The following is a 15,573-nucleotide window of genomic DNA, read 5'->3' as shown; positions in this document are numbered from 1 at the left end:
TATATCATTATAGGACATGCCTATATCAAGGCAATACTTCTTATTGAATCAAATTCCTGTAGGCTAGTTTAATATAATGATGTGAAATAATTTGTGAACTTGGGTTATTGTGAGTGTTGTAGGTGTATATTTTATACATAGATCAGAAACAGTTCTTCCCTTTATCCTGTTTTACACGTTTTTTTATATACATATATATTGCAGTTTGGTCCGAAGTAAAACAATTTTTAGACAAATTAAACATGTAAATAGGCCTATACAATATAGTCCTCTAAATCAAACAATTGTAAAAATTACGAGCTGATTTTTTTTATTGAATGGTTAATAAATAAATTTGCATAAATAGCATGACATCCATAATAACACATTTACAAAAACACGATTTAAAGATAAAATGAAAATAAAATTAAACAAAAGGAAATGTATACAAATGCAACAAATACAAACAACTAACTAAGCAACAAATACAAACAGCAGTTTCCAAAAATTACTTTTCAATTAACTTCAACTCTTCAGAAAAAAATCAACTGTGGACAATCTGACTGTTACTTGAGTTAAATGGTCCTCGCCATCTCAGTAGTGCGCTTACCACGTGACATGACTGCTGCTGGTTATAGCAACTAGAGAAAGGCAGTAATATAATAGATGTAGAGAGAAAGGAGCCTGGTGGCACAGAGGAGTCCACACGGCATCAGTGCGCAGTCGCCTCACCAGATCTCCAGTCTCCAGGGCTGCCGTTACGCACAGGTTTACCTAATCTCCAGACACCTGATTCAGAAAGACACTTAGTTGGATTTACGCTCTCTTTATGCAATGCTATAAGGCAGATATGTGGGTTTTCCGTTGAGGGATATGGTCACTGTTGAGCTGCCAAAGTGGAGCCGCGCGTATCACGAATCGGGGCGCTCCTGCAGGGTCTAGGATGCGCGCCCGGAACATCCAGATTCTTACCCGGGTTCGGGGCTGAACAAGACTCTGCCCCGGCGGGTCGCAGAGGCGTTCGGAGGACGCAGTCTACCCGCACCAGGATGCCCGTGATGAGAGGTCTGCTGGCCCCGCAGAATACCTTCCTCGACACCATCGCCACCCGTTTCGATGGCACCCGTAAGTGCGCAGAACTTACCAACTTATTCCTTGAACAAAGTGACATGGGCTTAGTGTTTTGCGCAAATTTTACAAACTATTTGCACTAGTGCCTTAACTGCAACAGTTGAACACTAATGAGTCCACGTGGAAATGTAAAATCGTTTGATTCAGTCAACAAAGCTTTAAAATAATTACCAAATTTGTTCAGCTGTTTGTCTAATAAAATGTTATGGTAGTTGATACACCATTTCCAACAGTGGTAGCAGTTTGACAAAATAGTTTGACAAATAGATTTTTATATGTGGAAAATTCCAAATATTTGTGCTTTTAAATTTAATGTATAGAAAAAAATGATTTTAATGTATATCATCTTAACTTTAAAATTATATGTGACACTACATTGAATATTTTTAATTTATAAAGATTTGATATACAGCCAGACTGTTTAAATAAACTGTAAAAATGTACATTTTTAATTAACAACCAGGCACATCTAATATCTTTATTTCCTTAAACTTTCCTTAAAAAAATGCCCTCTTGTCAGCTATCCTTAACAGGCGAGTACTTTATCACTGTTGTATTGGTAATGCTTGATTGAACTTAAAGAAAGAGATTTATAGTTTCATTTTCTGTCTCATGTGTATTTTGGTTTGGTTGCTTGCTTATAGGCTGGTCTGTGGTCTAATCTGTTCTTTGGCATTTACACAATATATTCTCAACTTTTTAAATAATGGCATAATCTGAAAAACAGAAGCTATTTTAGTAACGTTTAAACATTTTTATTAAACGTATATTTCATTTGAAGTCTTGTTCAACAAGTTAAATAGCAGAGGTTGGGGATGTGAAAAAGGTTAATAATCTATTCAAGAGGAAAATGTGGATTTGTCACTCTCCTTTTACTGCAGGTGATTGTGAGAGGCCACACTTAAACCCTTCCGTACAGAGTAGAATCGTTTTTGAGTGTTTACGTATTTTTGAACAGAAGGGATGAGTAACTTGTGCAGTCTCAGGATGCGCAGTGGCCATGTGGGTGGACAGAGGGTCACTAACATTTAAAGTGGCTTGATTCTGTCCAATGGAGGACTGATCCCAACTCTTTTAGTGTGGAGGGGGTGCAATCTTGTGGTTAAAGATCTGGACATCATGTGTCAATGCTTAATGATATGCTTCACTCTAAATTGAACCTTTTGTGATCACCTTTGTAATAGGGATCGACCGATATGGATTTTTTTAAATTCCGATTCCGATTTTTGTTTCATCAGCCTTAGCCAATGACCGATACAGGCTGCCCATTTTTTTGAGCCGATATTTGGAAGCGGTACTGCTTTTGCTCACTCAATTTACATCATAAAAATTACACAACGATGATGTCAAATGTTACAAGTCTCAATTTAAAAAAGTATCATTTATTGAACTTATTTAAACTATATTTAACAAATTGTAAAAACAGGTGAGGGTGCTATGGACATATGTACTCTCCACAATGACGAGGAACTATCAGCAAAGAATATTGATATCTAGCACTTTACTACTACCAATATAGAGATGAGAAATAAAAACCTGCTTTGTCCAGCTATGATATAGGCCGAGCTTTTGATGTTGTCATGGAAAGGTTGGTTGTTTTAAGTCACATGACCTGTAATCGCTTGTGGCTTCCAGCGTTTTGTCTGTAAATAATGGCAGAAAAAATCGCAGGGCTGTGCCGATACATCGCGTTCCCCGTTAAAAAGACCTGCCTGAAGTTGATTCTGAATCGCAAGGCTCCGATTCTGTGTTTCATGCACAGCTTGTGCGTGTACTAAGGCTCTGTGATCAGTAGAAATTCCTTATCAATTTAAAATCACTATGAGTTTGAGTCATTTATAATGTGAATTTAAAAAAGCAACACTCGTCAAACACAATCATTCAAAATATTTTTTATTATCATGAAAATACCCGAAACATTCTGAAGAACAGCGATATAAATATCCCTTTAAACATTTCCTGGAATAGCATTTGTAATTCTACTTCTTCTGTGGCACAAATGGTGTTTCTACACAAGAGCGCCCTCTGGCTTTTGGATGTGGCAGCATTTCACCGTAATTCATTCAAATCCATTCATTGAGAAAACGTGCATTTGCGCGATTAATCGGCACAGCCGTAGCAGCCACGTATCGGCCGATGCCGATACACATAAAACACACAAAAATCGTCCCGATATATCGGCCGGACGATATATCGGTCTATCACTACTTTGTAACCTTGGTGTTGTAAACGTATGTCCTATGCTTTTGTTACAGAAATGCAGCACTGTTTTTTTATCATTTATTTGTTCAGTGAAGAGCAAACAAATCAATGAATCTAAACTGTATCAAGAGACGCTTTGAATATATGTACATAAAATGAGATGAAATGGAAAACAGCGTAGAATTAATAGTATAGGAAAACACCTTCTGGAGATCCCTTGTTCTTGTTTAAATGTCCTTGCCGAAAGATTATTCACTCATCAACATAATTACACAGTGTACTAACCAGGAGCAGCGTGATGACGCAAAGTTTCTACAGCTGTGTGAAGCAGTAATTTAGACCGATGAGTTTTAATGTTGGGATGGGGAGCAAACCCCCCTCCAAGGAAGAGCAAAACATTCAAACAAGCAACCAACAAATTATTCTTTCACTTATTGCTTTTCAGTCAAGGCTGTTTAAGGCTAAAACTCAGATTAACACCAAAAATACGCTTGCCATCTAGCTGGAATATGATGTTTGGTCAGCAGGGTTTAAGCTCAATGAGATGCATTATCAAAGGTTTTATTCTGCTGTTTGATGCGAGAGGAAAGGAGAGAAACGGCAAGAGTTTTATGTTGCTGGATGGCTGCCATTGGAGCGGAGTTCAAAGACAGGCTCAGAGAGACGGGGATAAGACTTTATTAATACTGTAGGGTGCCTCAAATTCACAGAATTTGCCCGAAAGTGATGGTTTTAACATCCAGTGAGTCTACATTCAAAATGCAAAGTCTTAGTGCATTATTCAGATTGAACTTACAACCAAGCAAGATAGATTTTTTTTGTTGTTGTTATCTATAGATGTATAGATTAAATATACCGGACAGACCCTCTTTTGTCTGTCATAGATGTGTTGATTCCTACACATCACTTCTTGCTGCACATTTAACCCTTGATCTGCATATGAGCTAAGCAAAGCCTGCCAGGCAAAATGTGAACTGTGAATGGCTTTGGTTTCAAAAGAATGTAATTTCTCTTTTGTCAACCGCATTCAGTCAAACAGTCTTCCGGAGCGATCATCATCTTTTAGACAGAATAAATTCAGGCCTTTCCATTCACCAAACACACAGCTAATTACACCCCCCCAGCAAACGAATGCAGTCATCATAATTATCTACCGCCAGTGTCAAGAATCTCAGCCTTTCTGAGCGTTGTTAAAGGGACAGTTCACCCAGAATTGAAATCCTGTCATCATTTATTATCATCACCCTCATGTTTTTAAACCTGTATGAGTTTCCCTATTATGTTGAACACAAAAGAAGATATTTTGATAAATGATGTTATAAGCACACAGTTGATGGCACCCAGTTGACTTCAATTGTAGGAAAAACAAATACTATGGAAATCAATGTGTACCGTCAACTGTGTGCTTACATCATTTATCAAAATATCTACTTTTCTCTTCAACAGCTCCTACAGGTTCAGAGCAACACAGGATTTCATTTTGGGCGAACTATCCCTCTAAATCATGAAATCAGACAAGAAAGCAAAAAAACATACCTGTAGACTGACTCAGTTTGCTTCCTGATAATAGTCTTTGGCCAATTTCATGTGGTCTTAATATTTGGTAACTAAGTTTTGAAGGTTGGCTCTCCTGGTAATGTACGGCGGCCCCATAAAGCATTTGGGCACTATACCGCACTAAAAATATTTTATTGTCATTGCATTAGCCTACTAAATATTTAAATGAGGTTGAGAAAAACACAACGTATACTATAATGCTTTGCATCCCAAACAGCCAATCATTCCTGTTTACAGTTATGCAGAGACAATGCAATCTCAAAGTAATTTGAACAAAGAATTATGCTTTTTTAGGTAAAAGGAAAGTCTAATGAATGTTGTGATCTGTTCAAACTGTAGTACTCATATTGATGGCAATGGGGGTCTCAAATACCCTAATCGAGCCTGCATGCCTTTATATATTGACGTATGCATTGACGTCACTTTTCCACGTGACCACGCCGGAACTCGCCCCATCGAGTGGCAAACGTCCAACAAAATGGCTGGTTTTCATTGCGGGTGCTGCGAAAATGCCAGTAAAACGGACTATTATCAGCTTAAATTAAAATTTAGTTAAACTTGATAGCAGAGGTGGACAATACTTAGTTACATTAGTTACATTTTCCAAGCATTTGTGCTTTATTAGAGTGTTTGTATTGAGAAAAATGATACTTCACTACATTCTAAAGCATAGAATCATACTGTGTATTCTTCAATATTGCATATAAAAAATGTATTTAATACCTAATTACATTAAAACTGTGTAGTAATAGTATGTTAATGTACTTAAATATTAAATGTAAAACAAAACTTGTATTTAGGAAATGTAATAGAGTAAAAATTATGATAATATACTTTGGATGTGTATGTTTTCCAAAGAAAAACACGGATAAAATACAAATACTTGAAAAAATAAGTTTAAGTAGAAAGTAAAACCTGATAGTGACGCTAGCAACTTGTCAACCCACCTGTGGTCTGTGGACGTTGGCATGATAGCATGAACGATCAATTTACTTCTCTTTCGGTGTTTTTTGGCAGTCTGTAAAACGATAGCTTCGGATTCTTGTTAATCTGTTAGTACAGTCTATCGCACAACAGCTTTTTCCCATTTCGACGCGTTTCACCGTGTTTTCGCAGATGTCACGCTGTACTCAAATGCTGCCGCTCTGTCTTTTGCCACTCAGCGGGTTTAACCTCCGTCCCTCTCGACGACGGTGATGTCATATGCATACCCTCTATTAAGGCATCGTATATTAATTGTCGCACGCACGCACGCACACACACACACACACACAGCATTTAAGCTGGAGACCCCTCTTTTGTATTGTTCCAGTCAGCCACTTTTTTGCACCAGTTTTCTTGCACCTGTGTGAAGCAGTCAGATGTCATCTAGTTCCTGTCTATATACAGTTTTGTGTCTGTCTGTCGGTTGAACCATTTCCACGAAAAATAGAAGTTATTGTTACTATTGCAAAATCATACGTTTTCTTGATAGTAAACATTTTTGGGTGGTAGTAGTAGCTGATACCTATTTAGCACAGCTTCAGTGTAGTAACAAAAATTGCAGTGACTATGGTATTTTTAACTATGGTTACCATGGCGAATTTTTGGTGAATAGTTGCAGCAACTGTATCTGAGAGCGAACTGTATTTTTGGATGCAAAGAGGGTAACAATAATCAACAATCATCAGCTGTCCATTTGGCATTTTAAAGCAGCACTGGCTACGGCTGTCTCAGGACGTTAGTATGACAAGTGGGGACGGTTTTTCTCTTTCAGTTTTTTTGAATGCCTAGGAGTCTCCAGGGTAGCGTTCTGACTCCACGGTTAGGCACAATCTGCCCCTCATTATAAACAGCATACAAGAAAACACTGGCCGCTGGAGAGACAACAATTCAGAGAGAAACGGAGAGAGTCAGGCTGTGAATGACCTGAGAGATGTGTCGTGGAGATCATTCTGTGCTAACACAATAAGTATCAAAGTTGACATTCCTGTCATAACCCTTTGTGTATTATGGATGTGGCGTCCAACCACAAACCAAAATTTAGCATTCTGAACAAGCACCCGACACTAAGACAGAATCCTTACAAGATTGCAAGATAACACAATGTTTAGCTACAGGAATATGTTGTTAATAATAATAATAATAATAATAATAATAATTTATTATTGTTATTTTGTTAGTATTATGGCATATTTCCTTCACATTTCTAATTTATAACAGATTACTGTTACGGCCTTATTCATAAAAAACAAGAAACCACAAGAGGCTATTTAAAAGTAATCTGATACAGTCTCGTTTATACAGGCGCTGCAGCTCCTCCTTGTGTTTTTTAGAGAGATGTGCAATCATTGCAGTGATCTGAAATCATCTCGATGAGGTCAATAAATCGCGATGAGATGATTATTTAATCATTGTGACAGCCCTAGTAGTTACACCACTGCTATTAAAAACGTTGGTAAAAATTGTCTTATAATTAAACATATAGCATTTCGTCGCTGCCCGATGAAACTCACGTATGTCCAAAACGGTTACTTTTCAGGAAGTGAAAAAACCACCGTATTTCAAAAGCAGTTGAATGTAGCGTTGTCGTACTTGGTACAGCATTTTTACATGTAACCATATTTTTGCCAGTGTAATGATATAATCCACATTTGACCAAATTTGAGTTTAAATGGACATACGTGCATATTTTACAGTAACGGTGGTCAATAGGCGTTTTTCCGATAATTAATTAGAAAGTCGCGTTTCATATTGACAGATGGATACGTCTTAGTTTATTAGATAAACTTAGTTTATTTAATATAAATTATACATTTATTAAATGTCTTTTGCAATGAAGGGACAATGAATCAATACACTGACATGGTAATGCTAAACAGATACGTTGTTTGCACAGTCCTACCGTAATTTTGTCACTTCAGACGTACGTCTGGCGTCAGGAAAGTCGATGAAGGAAAGTCATTGTCTCACCAGGCTATGTTTATTCGGCTATCCAGTGCTGAGCTTCGATGAAACTTCACGAGACCGGCGAGATGCTTCCACCGGGCGGGAGATATGCGGCATGATTGACAGCTTTGACACCAAATGGATATACGTGACAATCAGATGACATGATTTCACAACTTTTCATTGGCCATATAGATATGTGAAGCATACTGTATACGGAAATGAACCTGGACATTCAATCCGTCAAAAAGTCTCAAAATCTGCAAAATGGACATAGGTGGTGTTCATCGGACAGCGACGATTTACCAAAGGCTACCAAAGGAAGTCAGACTGCCTGTTTAATAATGCTTGGCCAGAATTTACTCTTTCTTTGACATGCTAAATACTGTAAATGCTATTTGTATATCTAAATGCATGATTCTGTATTTATCAGAGAGGCCTGTTAATGGGAACTGAGAAAACCTCTGCATGTTTTGCGGTGTTACATTCCAGAAATATTCTCTAACATCATGACAGCAGACACTCAGACACGCAAACACATTTTGCAACAGGCAGAATTTCTTTGACAGCTAGTATGTCACAGTGACTAATTGGTTTGAATTAATTAACTCCTTTTCGTTGGTCTGTTGGCTAAGCAAAGACAAAACTTTCCTAATGAATAAATAAAGGTTTCTTTTTTTATTGTGGCAGTCTGATGCCATAAAGTGTAATTGCTGGAACGGAAGGTCTGCTATGTCTGGCTAATTAATGCTCAATTCATAACAGTCTATTAAAGTTTTATAGCGTTTAAACTGTTAAGAAATAACCAACAGGCTTAGGAAATGAACTGTGATCTGTGAAATAAGACAATAATCATTATGATACAAATTTTTCATGAGCTTTCTTGGAAATAGACATGTACTAGCTGGCGGGATGTTACGCATGTATTCAGTAGACTCAAGCTTTCATTACAGTATCAACTAGAGTTTTTGGTTTAATTTTTTAATTTGTGAAAAAAATGTAATTCAAATGAAAAGCTTATGTCTCATGTTGTTTTTGCACATGAGCATACAAGATATATATTTTGCACATGCTCTGGAAGTTTTGCTACCACGGCATAAAAAACAATATACAGTAAAAATGTAAAGGTACAGCAGAACACAAAAAAATATAGGTGGAGGATACTGCAGCTTTTTAAGGGAAGTTAGACCGAGAAAACAAGTCAAAGAAGAAGAACCTTCGAAGTACTTGAGAGTCTCTGGACAGATGACTGGTTTAGTTTCAGGCAATGTTTTGAAGAATCCCAATGAATCCTTAATGAATGAAATATTCTCAAGCTCTTTCGTGCCAAAGGGCATTGACTGCTAAGGTAGAAAGAGTACTCCAGCATTTTTTTGACTGGGAAACTTCTTTTCTTGTGAAGTAGAATTTCATTTGCGGATAGAAAGACCTCCAATTGTAAAAAAGAGAGATGATCAATATGACCATGTAGCGCTCATTACAGTATGCCAGTTTTAAAGGGGACATTTCACAATACTTTTTTAAGATGTCAAATAAATCTTTGCTGTCCCCAGAGTACGTACTGTATGTGAAGTTCTAGCTCAAAATACCACACAGATAATTTATTATAGCATGTTAAAATTGCCACTTTGTAGGTTTGAGCAAAAATGTGCCATTTTGGATGTGTCCCTTTAAATGCAAATGAGTTGACCTCTGCACCAAATGGCAGTGCTGTGATTGGTTAGTGCAGATTAAGGGGCGGTATTATCCCCTTCTGACATCACAAGAAGAGCCAAATTTCAATCACCTTTTATTTCACATGCTTGCAGAGAATAATTTACCAAAAAAAGTTACTGGGTTGATCTTTGACACATTTTCTAGGTTGATACAAGCACTGGGGTGGGGACCCAATTATAGCACTTTAATATGGAAAAAGTCAGATTTTCATGATATGTCCCCTTTAATGAACAGTTAATAAAACAGTTTCATTAAATTTTATTTCAGGTCTCTTCAGCCAGCTATTAATATTAATATACAGCAAAATATGCAAATAATTAAAACATAGAGTTATCATTGAGTTATAGATTTGGATGTTTACACCTGCACCTGTTAAATCTTTAGGCCGCGTCTCAGTGTGATTCAGTTTGCTGCTTCACAGATGGTGGAGGGAGGGATTTGCGAACGAGCCAGAAAGGCGTGTGAGGTGACAGGAAAAGTGGCAGTGACAATCGCAGGTTTGTCGACCAGGATCAAAGTCACTGTCATCGAAGAGAGAGAAAGAAAGAGTGCAGTGTTTCGTGTCAGTATTCTGGTAATGTTTTGCGTGTGATCTCTCACATAGCAATGAAACGTTTTGTGAAAAGCTTGTGATGTCTTTCTTTAAGAAGTGGCAATTGTGTGGTATTCTGTTGTTGTATGCAGAGATATTCATACAGAAGCAAATTAATTTTCAAAATAGTGAGCCACTCTGTATACAAGCATTGGTCTAGTATGCACTTTTAATGGTCACTAGTTGTCACTGAAGCGGTACCCTTCAAAAAAGGTTCAAATTGGTATCAAAGAGTGCTTATTAGTACCTTTAATGTATTGGTATAGACATCTGTATCTGTACATATTAGGATGTTTTTAAAGAGTACTGCCACAGTGACAGCTTGGGACCATATTTTCTGACAGTGTGGATGTTTAAAGGATATTGATCTTTCATGTAAGCGAGTGAAGTTAGGGATTGTGAAATGCTTCAGTAAATAAAACTTGCACACAGATGCAGAAGTAATAGTATGTTGTGTTGCAGGAGGTAATTGCTTGTCATTAAGTTTAACTGGTCGCAGTGGTCCTGAGGTGTGTGTTGCGTAACAATCTGCTGTTGATTTAACTTACTGTGACCTACTGTGACTCCAAATGTCAAGCATCTACTGCCTTCGATACAGATGCTGTCTTGCTTTAAAACACTCGCTCCGCGCGCCCCTCTGGGGACACATGTGGAAGTGTTGTGCAGAATGACATGAGCCATCATGTCAGGCCCTCAGACTCAATTATTAATTAACTTTAGCAATGAATTACTCCATGAGAGTAATTACTCATCTCTATTTCTTGGTACAATTGAGCTCTGTATAATTTTACCCTAGCCCTAGTTAAACATCTGTGATATAAAACATCTGTCTTTGACTATCACCTTCATGTGCATTTACTGTATGTGCATGAACATTTACTCATGCCGGGTGAACGTAACCAACACCGAGTATACGGTAGCTGTGATGCAAGTTAAGCAAATTGTTTATACGTTTCTCTAAAGCATTTTAAAGCTTTACAATGTTACAGATGACTCAGACTTCATAGAATGAAATTAGAAATCACTCTGCCCTCTTTAAATGACAGGTAAACAGAACAAAAACACTAAGCCTCAGTTGAGCGCACGCTGTTCCCTCTTTCCCACGTTTCTCACTGTGGCCAGGCCTCAACGAATCAGCCGGTAATTGGCTCCGCTTTGAACACGGGCAGACATTTACCGCAGCAGATGGAATTCAGTTGATTAAATATCCTCTGCTCCATCAGAGGCGAATGCGCCGTGAACTTTCCTCTTTAATACACACACCAACATGTTGAAGAGTACGACCCAGCAAAGCCCAAAGGCTCTAAAGAGATCATCTTTAGGGTTTAGATATACGAAGAAGACATATCCAGATGTTTGTCGAGTTCTGAAATGCAAAACTGAAGTTAAACATGCAGACACTAATGAGTGAAAGCAGGGTAGCCACCGTTTACATTGAGATTAATGAATTTCTTTACAATGAATAGAATAAATTATATATTGGTCTACTTTAGTTTAGATAAATCCATGTAGGAAAAGATGAACACAAGTCTGTATGTGGCTTAAAGTCGCTGTCCATGGTCCTGATGAGGAAAAACAGTCATACTGCTATTGGATATAACAAGATTGAGCACTGCTATTACTATGAATAGGGAACAATGCAATTCTCAATATGGCCAATCTGACAACGGAAGTCCCGCCTTCCAATTAAAAACCAATCAACAATCGATAAATACTGACGATTCTCTGGGAAATGGGCTCTATGCAGAGTTGCGTGCGGCGCTTGCCAACCTGAGCGCATGTGCATTAGCTGAAATTACTCCGGTATTTTTAGCGCAATTTGAGCTTAAGAAACAAAAGTTATGGTACTGTACAGTTGATGTCAGGTTTGATTGTTGGTCAGAAATATGTTGTTTCATTGTGATTTTAGCATCTGATTTTTGAAATATCTGTCTTTCCCCATTCAAGTAGATTGGACGTTAGTCTTACATGACTGAAATAACTGCCCGGAAGCATGACAAACATGGCCGCATAGTGGTGCACCTTCTCTAAAGGGACTTTGACTTTTACTACACCATCTGCACCCAAAAATCTCCTTGATATAAAGTATCTCACAAAAGTGGGCACACCCCTCACATTTCAGCAACCATTTTAGTATATCTTCTCAAGGGACAATACTATAAATAATTTGGATATATTTTAGAGTAGTCAATGTGCTGCTTGTGTAGCAGTATAGATTTACTGTCTTCTGAAAATAACTTAACATACATCCATTATTGTCAAAATAGCTGGCAACAAAAGTGATTAACCCTTTAGAACCTAAGGCAAAAATAGGTTGTTTGCACACATTTAGGGCCCTATTTTAACGATCTAAGCACATTGTCTAAAGCGCACAGCGCAACGTCTAAGAGGGGATGTCCGAATCCACTTTTGCTAATTTATTGATTAATGATGGGAAAAATGGTTTGTGCGCTGAGCGCATGGTCGAAAAGGGTTGGTCCTATTTTTAAATGATTAATGGGAGTATTTTGGGCGTAACGTGCAATAAACCAATGAGAGTCTCAGCTCTCATACCCTTTAAAAGCCATTTGCGCTGGCGCTATGTCTAATCCCTATTTAGATGACGGACTTTGTAAACTGAAAAACTAAGCGGAGGAAGAAGATCCCCAGTTTAAGATTAATGTTAAATAATTGTGTTGTTTTACACTTTTATTGAAATTGTTATTTTTTCATTAAAACCTTTAAAGCCCGTTTTCATTCATGTATGTGTTAAGCAAACCCGTGTTGTCGTCCCGTTTAGGCACATATTACTAATGCGCTCTTTAAATAACAAAAAACATATTGTGCCATTGACTTTAGACTTTAGACTTTAGACCAGGTTTTTGTTGGTCAATGGCGTAGTCTATTTTAGTTGCCTCAAAATAGCAGCGCGCCAACAATGCGCCAGAACACACCTCATTTTCAGACCAGAACGCCTATGGGCGCAAAAGGGGGCGCAAATGCATTTGCTATTTAAACAACACGGCGCTAAACGTGAAAATTATAATTGCGAAACACGCAAAAGACACTTGCGTCGCACATTGCGCTGCATTGCGCCAGGTGTAAGATAGAGCCCTTAGTTTTTTGACTGTCCACTTCTATCCATAGACTGTAAAAATGTCACCCATTGGGTTTTGAAGATCGTTTTTGAAGCTTAAAGTAGGCTTTGTCGGTGCGCGTCATCTCGAATCACTCGCGAATAACCGAAAACGGGTGAAGAGGCGGGACATGGGTGAAGCTGATGTGGCTGGTTGCTCAAACCACGCCCGCCTAGCTCGATTCTAGTAACAGCAGTGGCAGTTCACTAGCCTGGAAAAACCCAGACAATTTCCGGCAAATTTAGATTTGCTCTGCAAGTAGTCTAGCAAAGAGGCCATTCAAGCCCATTTCTAATGCAGAGAAATCGTGGCACCAATCAGAAACGCTGGGGCGGGCTTTACACGATGTCGACAGTGCAGCGACGGTGAAGCAGATTTTGTACATTTCAAAGATGGATGCCGCCCGTGGAACGTAACTTGTTCGAATGAGCTATCGCGTCTGTTTTAATCGATTTAAACTTTTCCTTTTCGTTAAAACCCAAGCAAAGAACAACACTCGAAGCCTTCATATCTAAAAAAAAAAACATGTTATCGCTGTCTTACCTACTGGATCCGGCAAAAGTCTGATATAGCTCTGCATACATCATCTCCTTTATCGCTGTGATTGGTTTAAGGTCTATCCAATTGGACACAGAGGCATTTGAGAGACGTCTGTTGGTGACGGCCCCTTGGAAATGATTTGTCTATGAAGCTTTGCCAAACCATAACTCAGATACTACTGAGAATGGTCTGGTTTTAACCAGGCTAGCAGTTCACCCCTCACTTAAGTGGCCACGCCCTTAATAATGCAGAAGTTTAAGGATTAATATCATTTTAATGGATGAGTTACAAAAAAATTCACCCCCCTAACAGTTGTCATGAAGGGCAAAATGAGCTATATAGACCAAAAACACTTTTTGCACCAGGTAAACATTATTTTCTGCTGTAAAGTTGGGCATTTTAACACGGAGGTCTATGGGAATTAACTCCCTTTTGGAGCCAGCCTCAAGCGGCCAGTCGATGAATTGCAGTTTAAGTCACTTTTGTATTGGCTTCATCAGAGAGATCAGAAGGTTGCCCCTCGCTTCTAACACAATGTGCTATCATCAAGTGCAAGGTATAATTTTTTTTCAGAAAACAACTGCCTTTCAATAAATAACAATCATTGATCCTCACTGTGTGTTGCGAGTTGTAAAATGGTTGCGGAAATGTAAGGGGTGTACTCACGTCCGTGAAATACTGAACGTGGTTATAGACCAGTAATTATTTCTTTTTCTTTCTGGCTGTCCAAAGAGATTTTAAAGGTAATAATACAATAGATTTTCTTTTACAAATAAATCACATATTGTCAAAATCAAGCGTATGCATTAGCTCAGTTATTAGAATGCTGCTCCTGTCAGGACGTTTGCTCGGTGTGTTTGACTTTCCGCTCGTGAAAGCTTTTCTTTCTCACATAGTTAAAAAACTATAATGTTCCAGCAGTGTTTTGAAAGCACATCAAACAACAGTGGCTTTACAAAAGAAACTGAGTAGGCAGAATTTTATTGTCCATTCATATGGAGCATACACAAGTGGCCAGAGATTGTGAATTATGCATGAGTTAAACTCTGCTGTGGCTGGTTTCTTAGTTTTGTTTACAGTCTTACAGATTGCTTTAAGTTTGCGAAGTGTGTGTATTAGGGTAACATAACTATGTAGTGTGCATACTTAAATTGTATGTTTACATCATTAATCTTTTCCTTGAAGTCAGACTAGTGATTTTCATATGGGTTCACATTTTATTGATATGCCCGGTAGTATTAGACTCGAGACTCGCGTTTTTAATTGGCCATGTGAATTATTCAATGGTAATAATTTATGAATGCCATAGATTTCTGAAGCTTGTTTTTGGCATGCCTGCCAGCATCACCACTGAATTTGTTATAATGTCAAAAAAAAGACAACTGTAATTAGACTTTTCATTTATTTTGTTGAGGGATTGATTTTTAGAGTTCTGACAGGTTAACGTTTCACATGTTTTGCTTATAATTCATAGGCTTTGCAAGATCTGATTTGCTTCCTAAAAAGCATATGCCAAAGGGAGGTTTGGTCACATTTTGTTAACTTTCGGATACCATTTTAGTGTAGCTAACTACAGTAAACCCGCACAGAAGACACAGAATACTCCCTAATCTTCATTAACCTCCAAACAAACTGAGGTACCTGTCTTGGTTTCCTGGACTTGCACATGTTTACAGACGTGTTTGTTCTCCAGAGAAGTCTTGTGTGTGTCAGATTGTTGGGGTTTTGGCCTCTCTGGACCTCTGTTTCTCAAGGCAGCTGGCTGACTTCCTTAATTGGAACCTGAATGACAAGAAAGAACAAGCAAAAATG

The 15,573-nt window shown here is 38.1% G+C and overlaps 1 protein-coding gene across 3 annotated transcripts in view; it reads left to right on the top strand.

The window, feature by feature from the left end:
• kcnh3 (potassium voltage-gated channel, subfamily H (eag-related), member 3) overlaps positions 1 to 15,573 on the top strand; it is a 147,359-nt gene that overhangs the window by 801 nt on the left and 130,985 nt on the right. The window contains exon 1 of one of the 3 annotated variants that reach the window (XM_055216305.2): positions 442 to 1,104. The exons of 1 other annotated variant lie outside the window; for it this stretch is intronic. In XM_055216305.2, coding sequence (XP_055072280.2) covers positions 1,029 to 1,104 — 76 coding nt within the window. In that variant the 5' untranslated portion in view covers positions 442 to 1,028. Of the gene's footprint in view, positions 1 to 441; positions 1,105 to 15,573 lie in introns of those variants that run through there. One more of the 3 variants, XM_055216306.2, reaches the window with a different exon arrangement.

Source organism: Misgurnus anguillicaudatus, chromosome 17, assembly GCF_027580225.2.
Source record: "Misgurnus anguillicaudatus chromosome 17, ASM2758022v2, whole genome shotgun sequence".
In the NCBI taxonomy this organism is placed as follows: domain Eukaryota; kingdom Metazoa; phylum Chordata; class Actinopteri; order Cypriniformes; family Cobitidae; genus Misgurnus; species Misgurnus anguillicaudatus.
The sequence above is the reverse complement of the archived record's forward strand: the minus strand, read 5'-3'. Positions and strand labels throughout refer to the sequence as shown.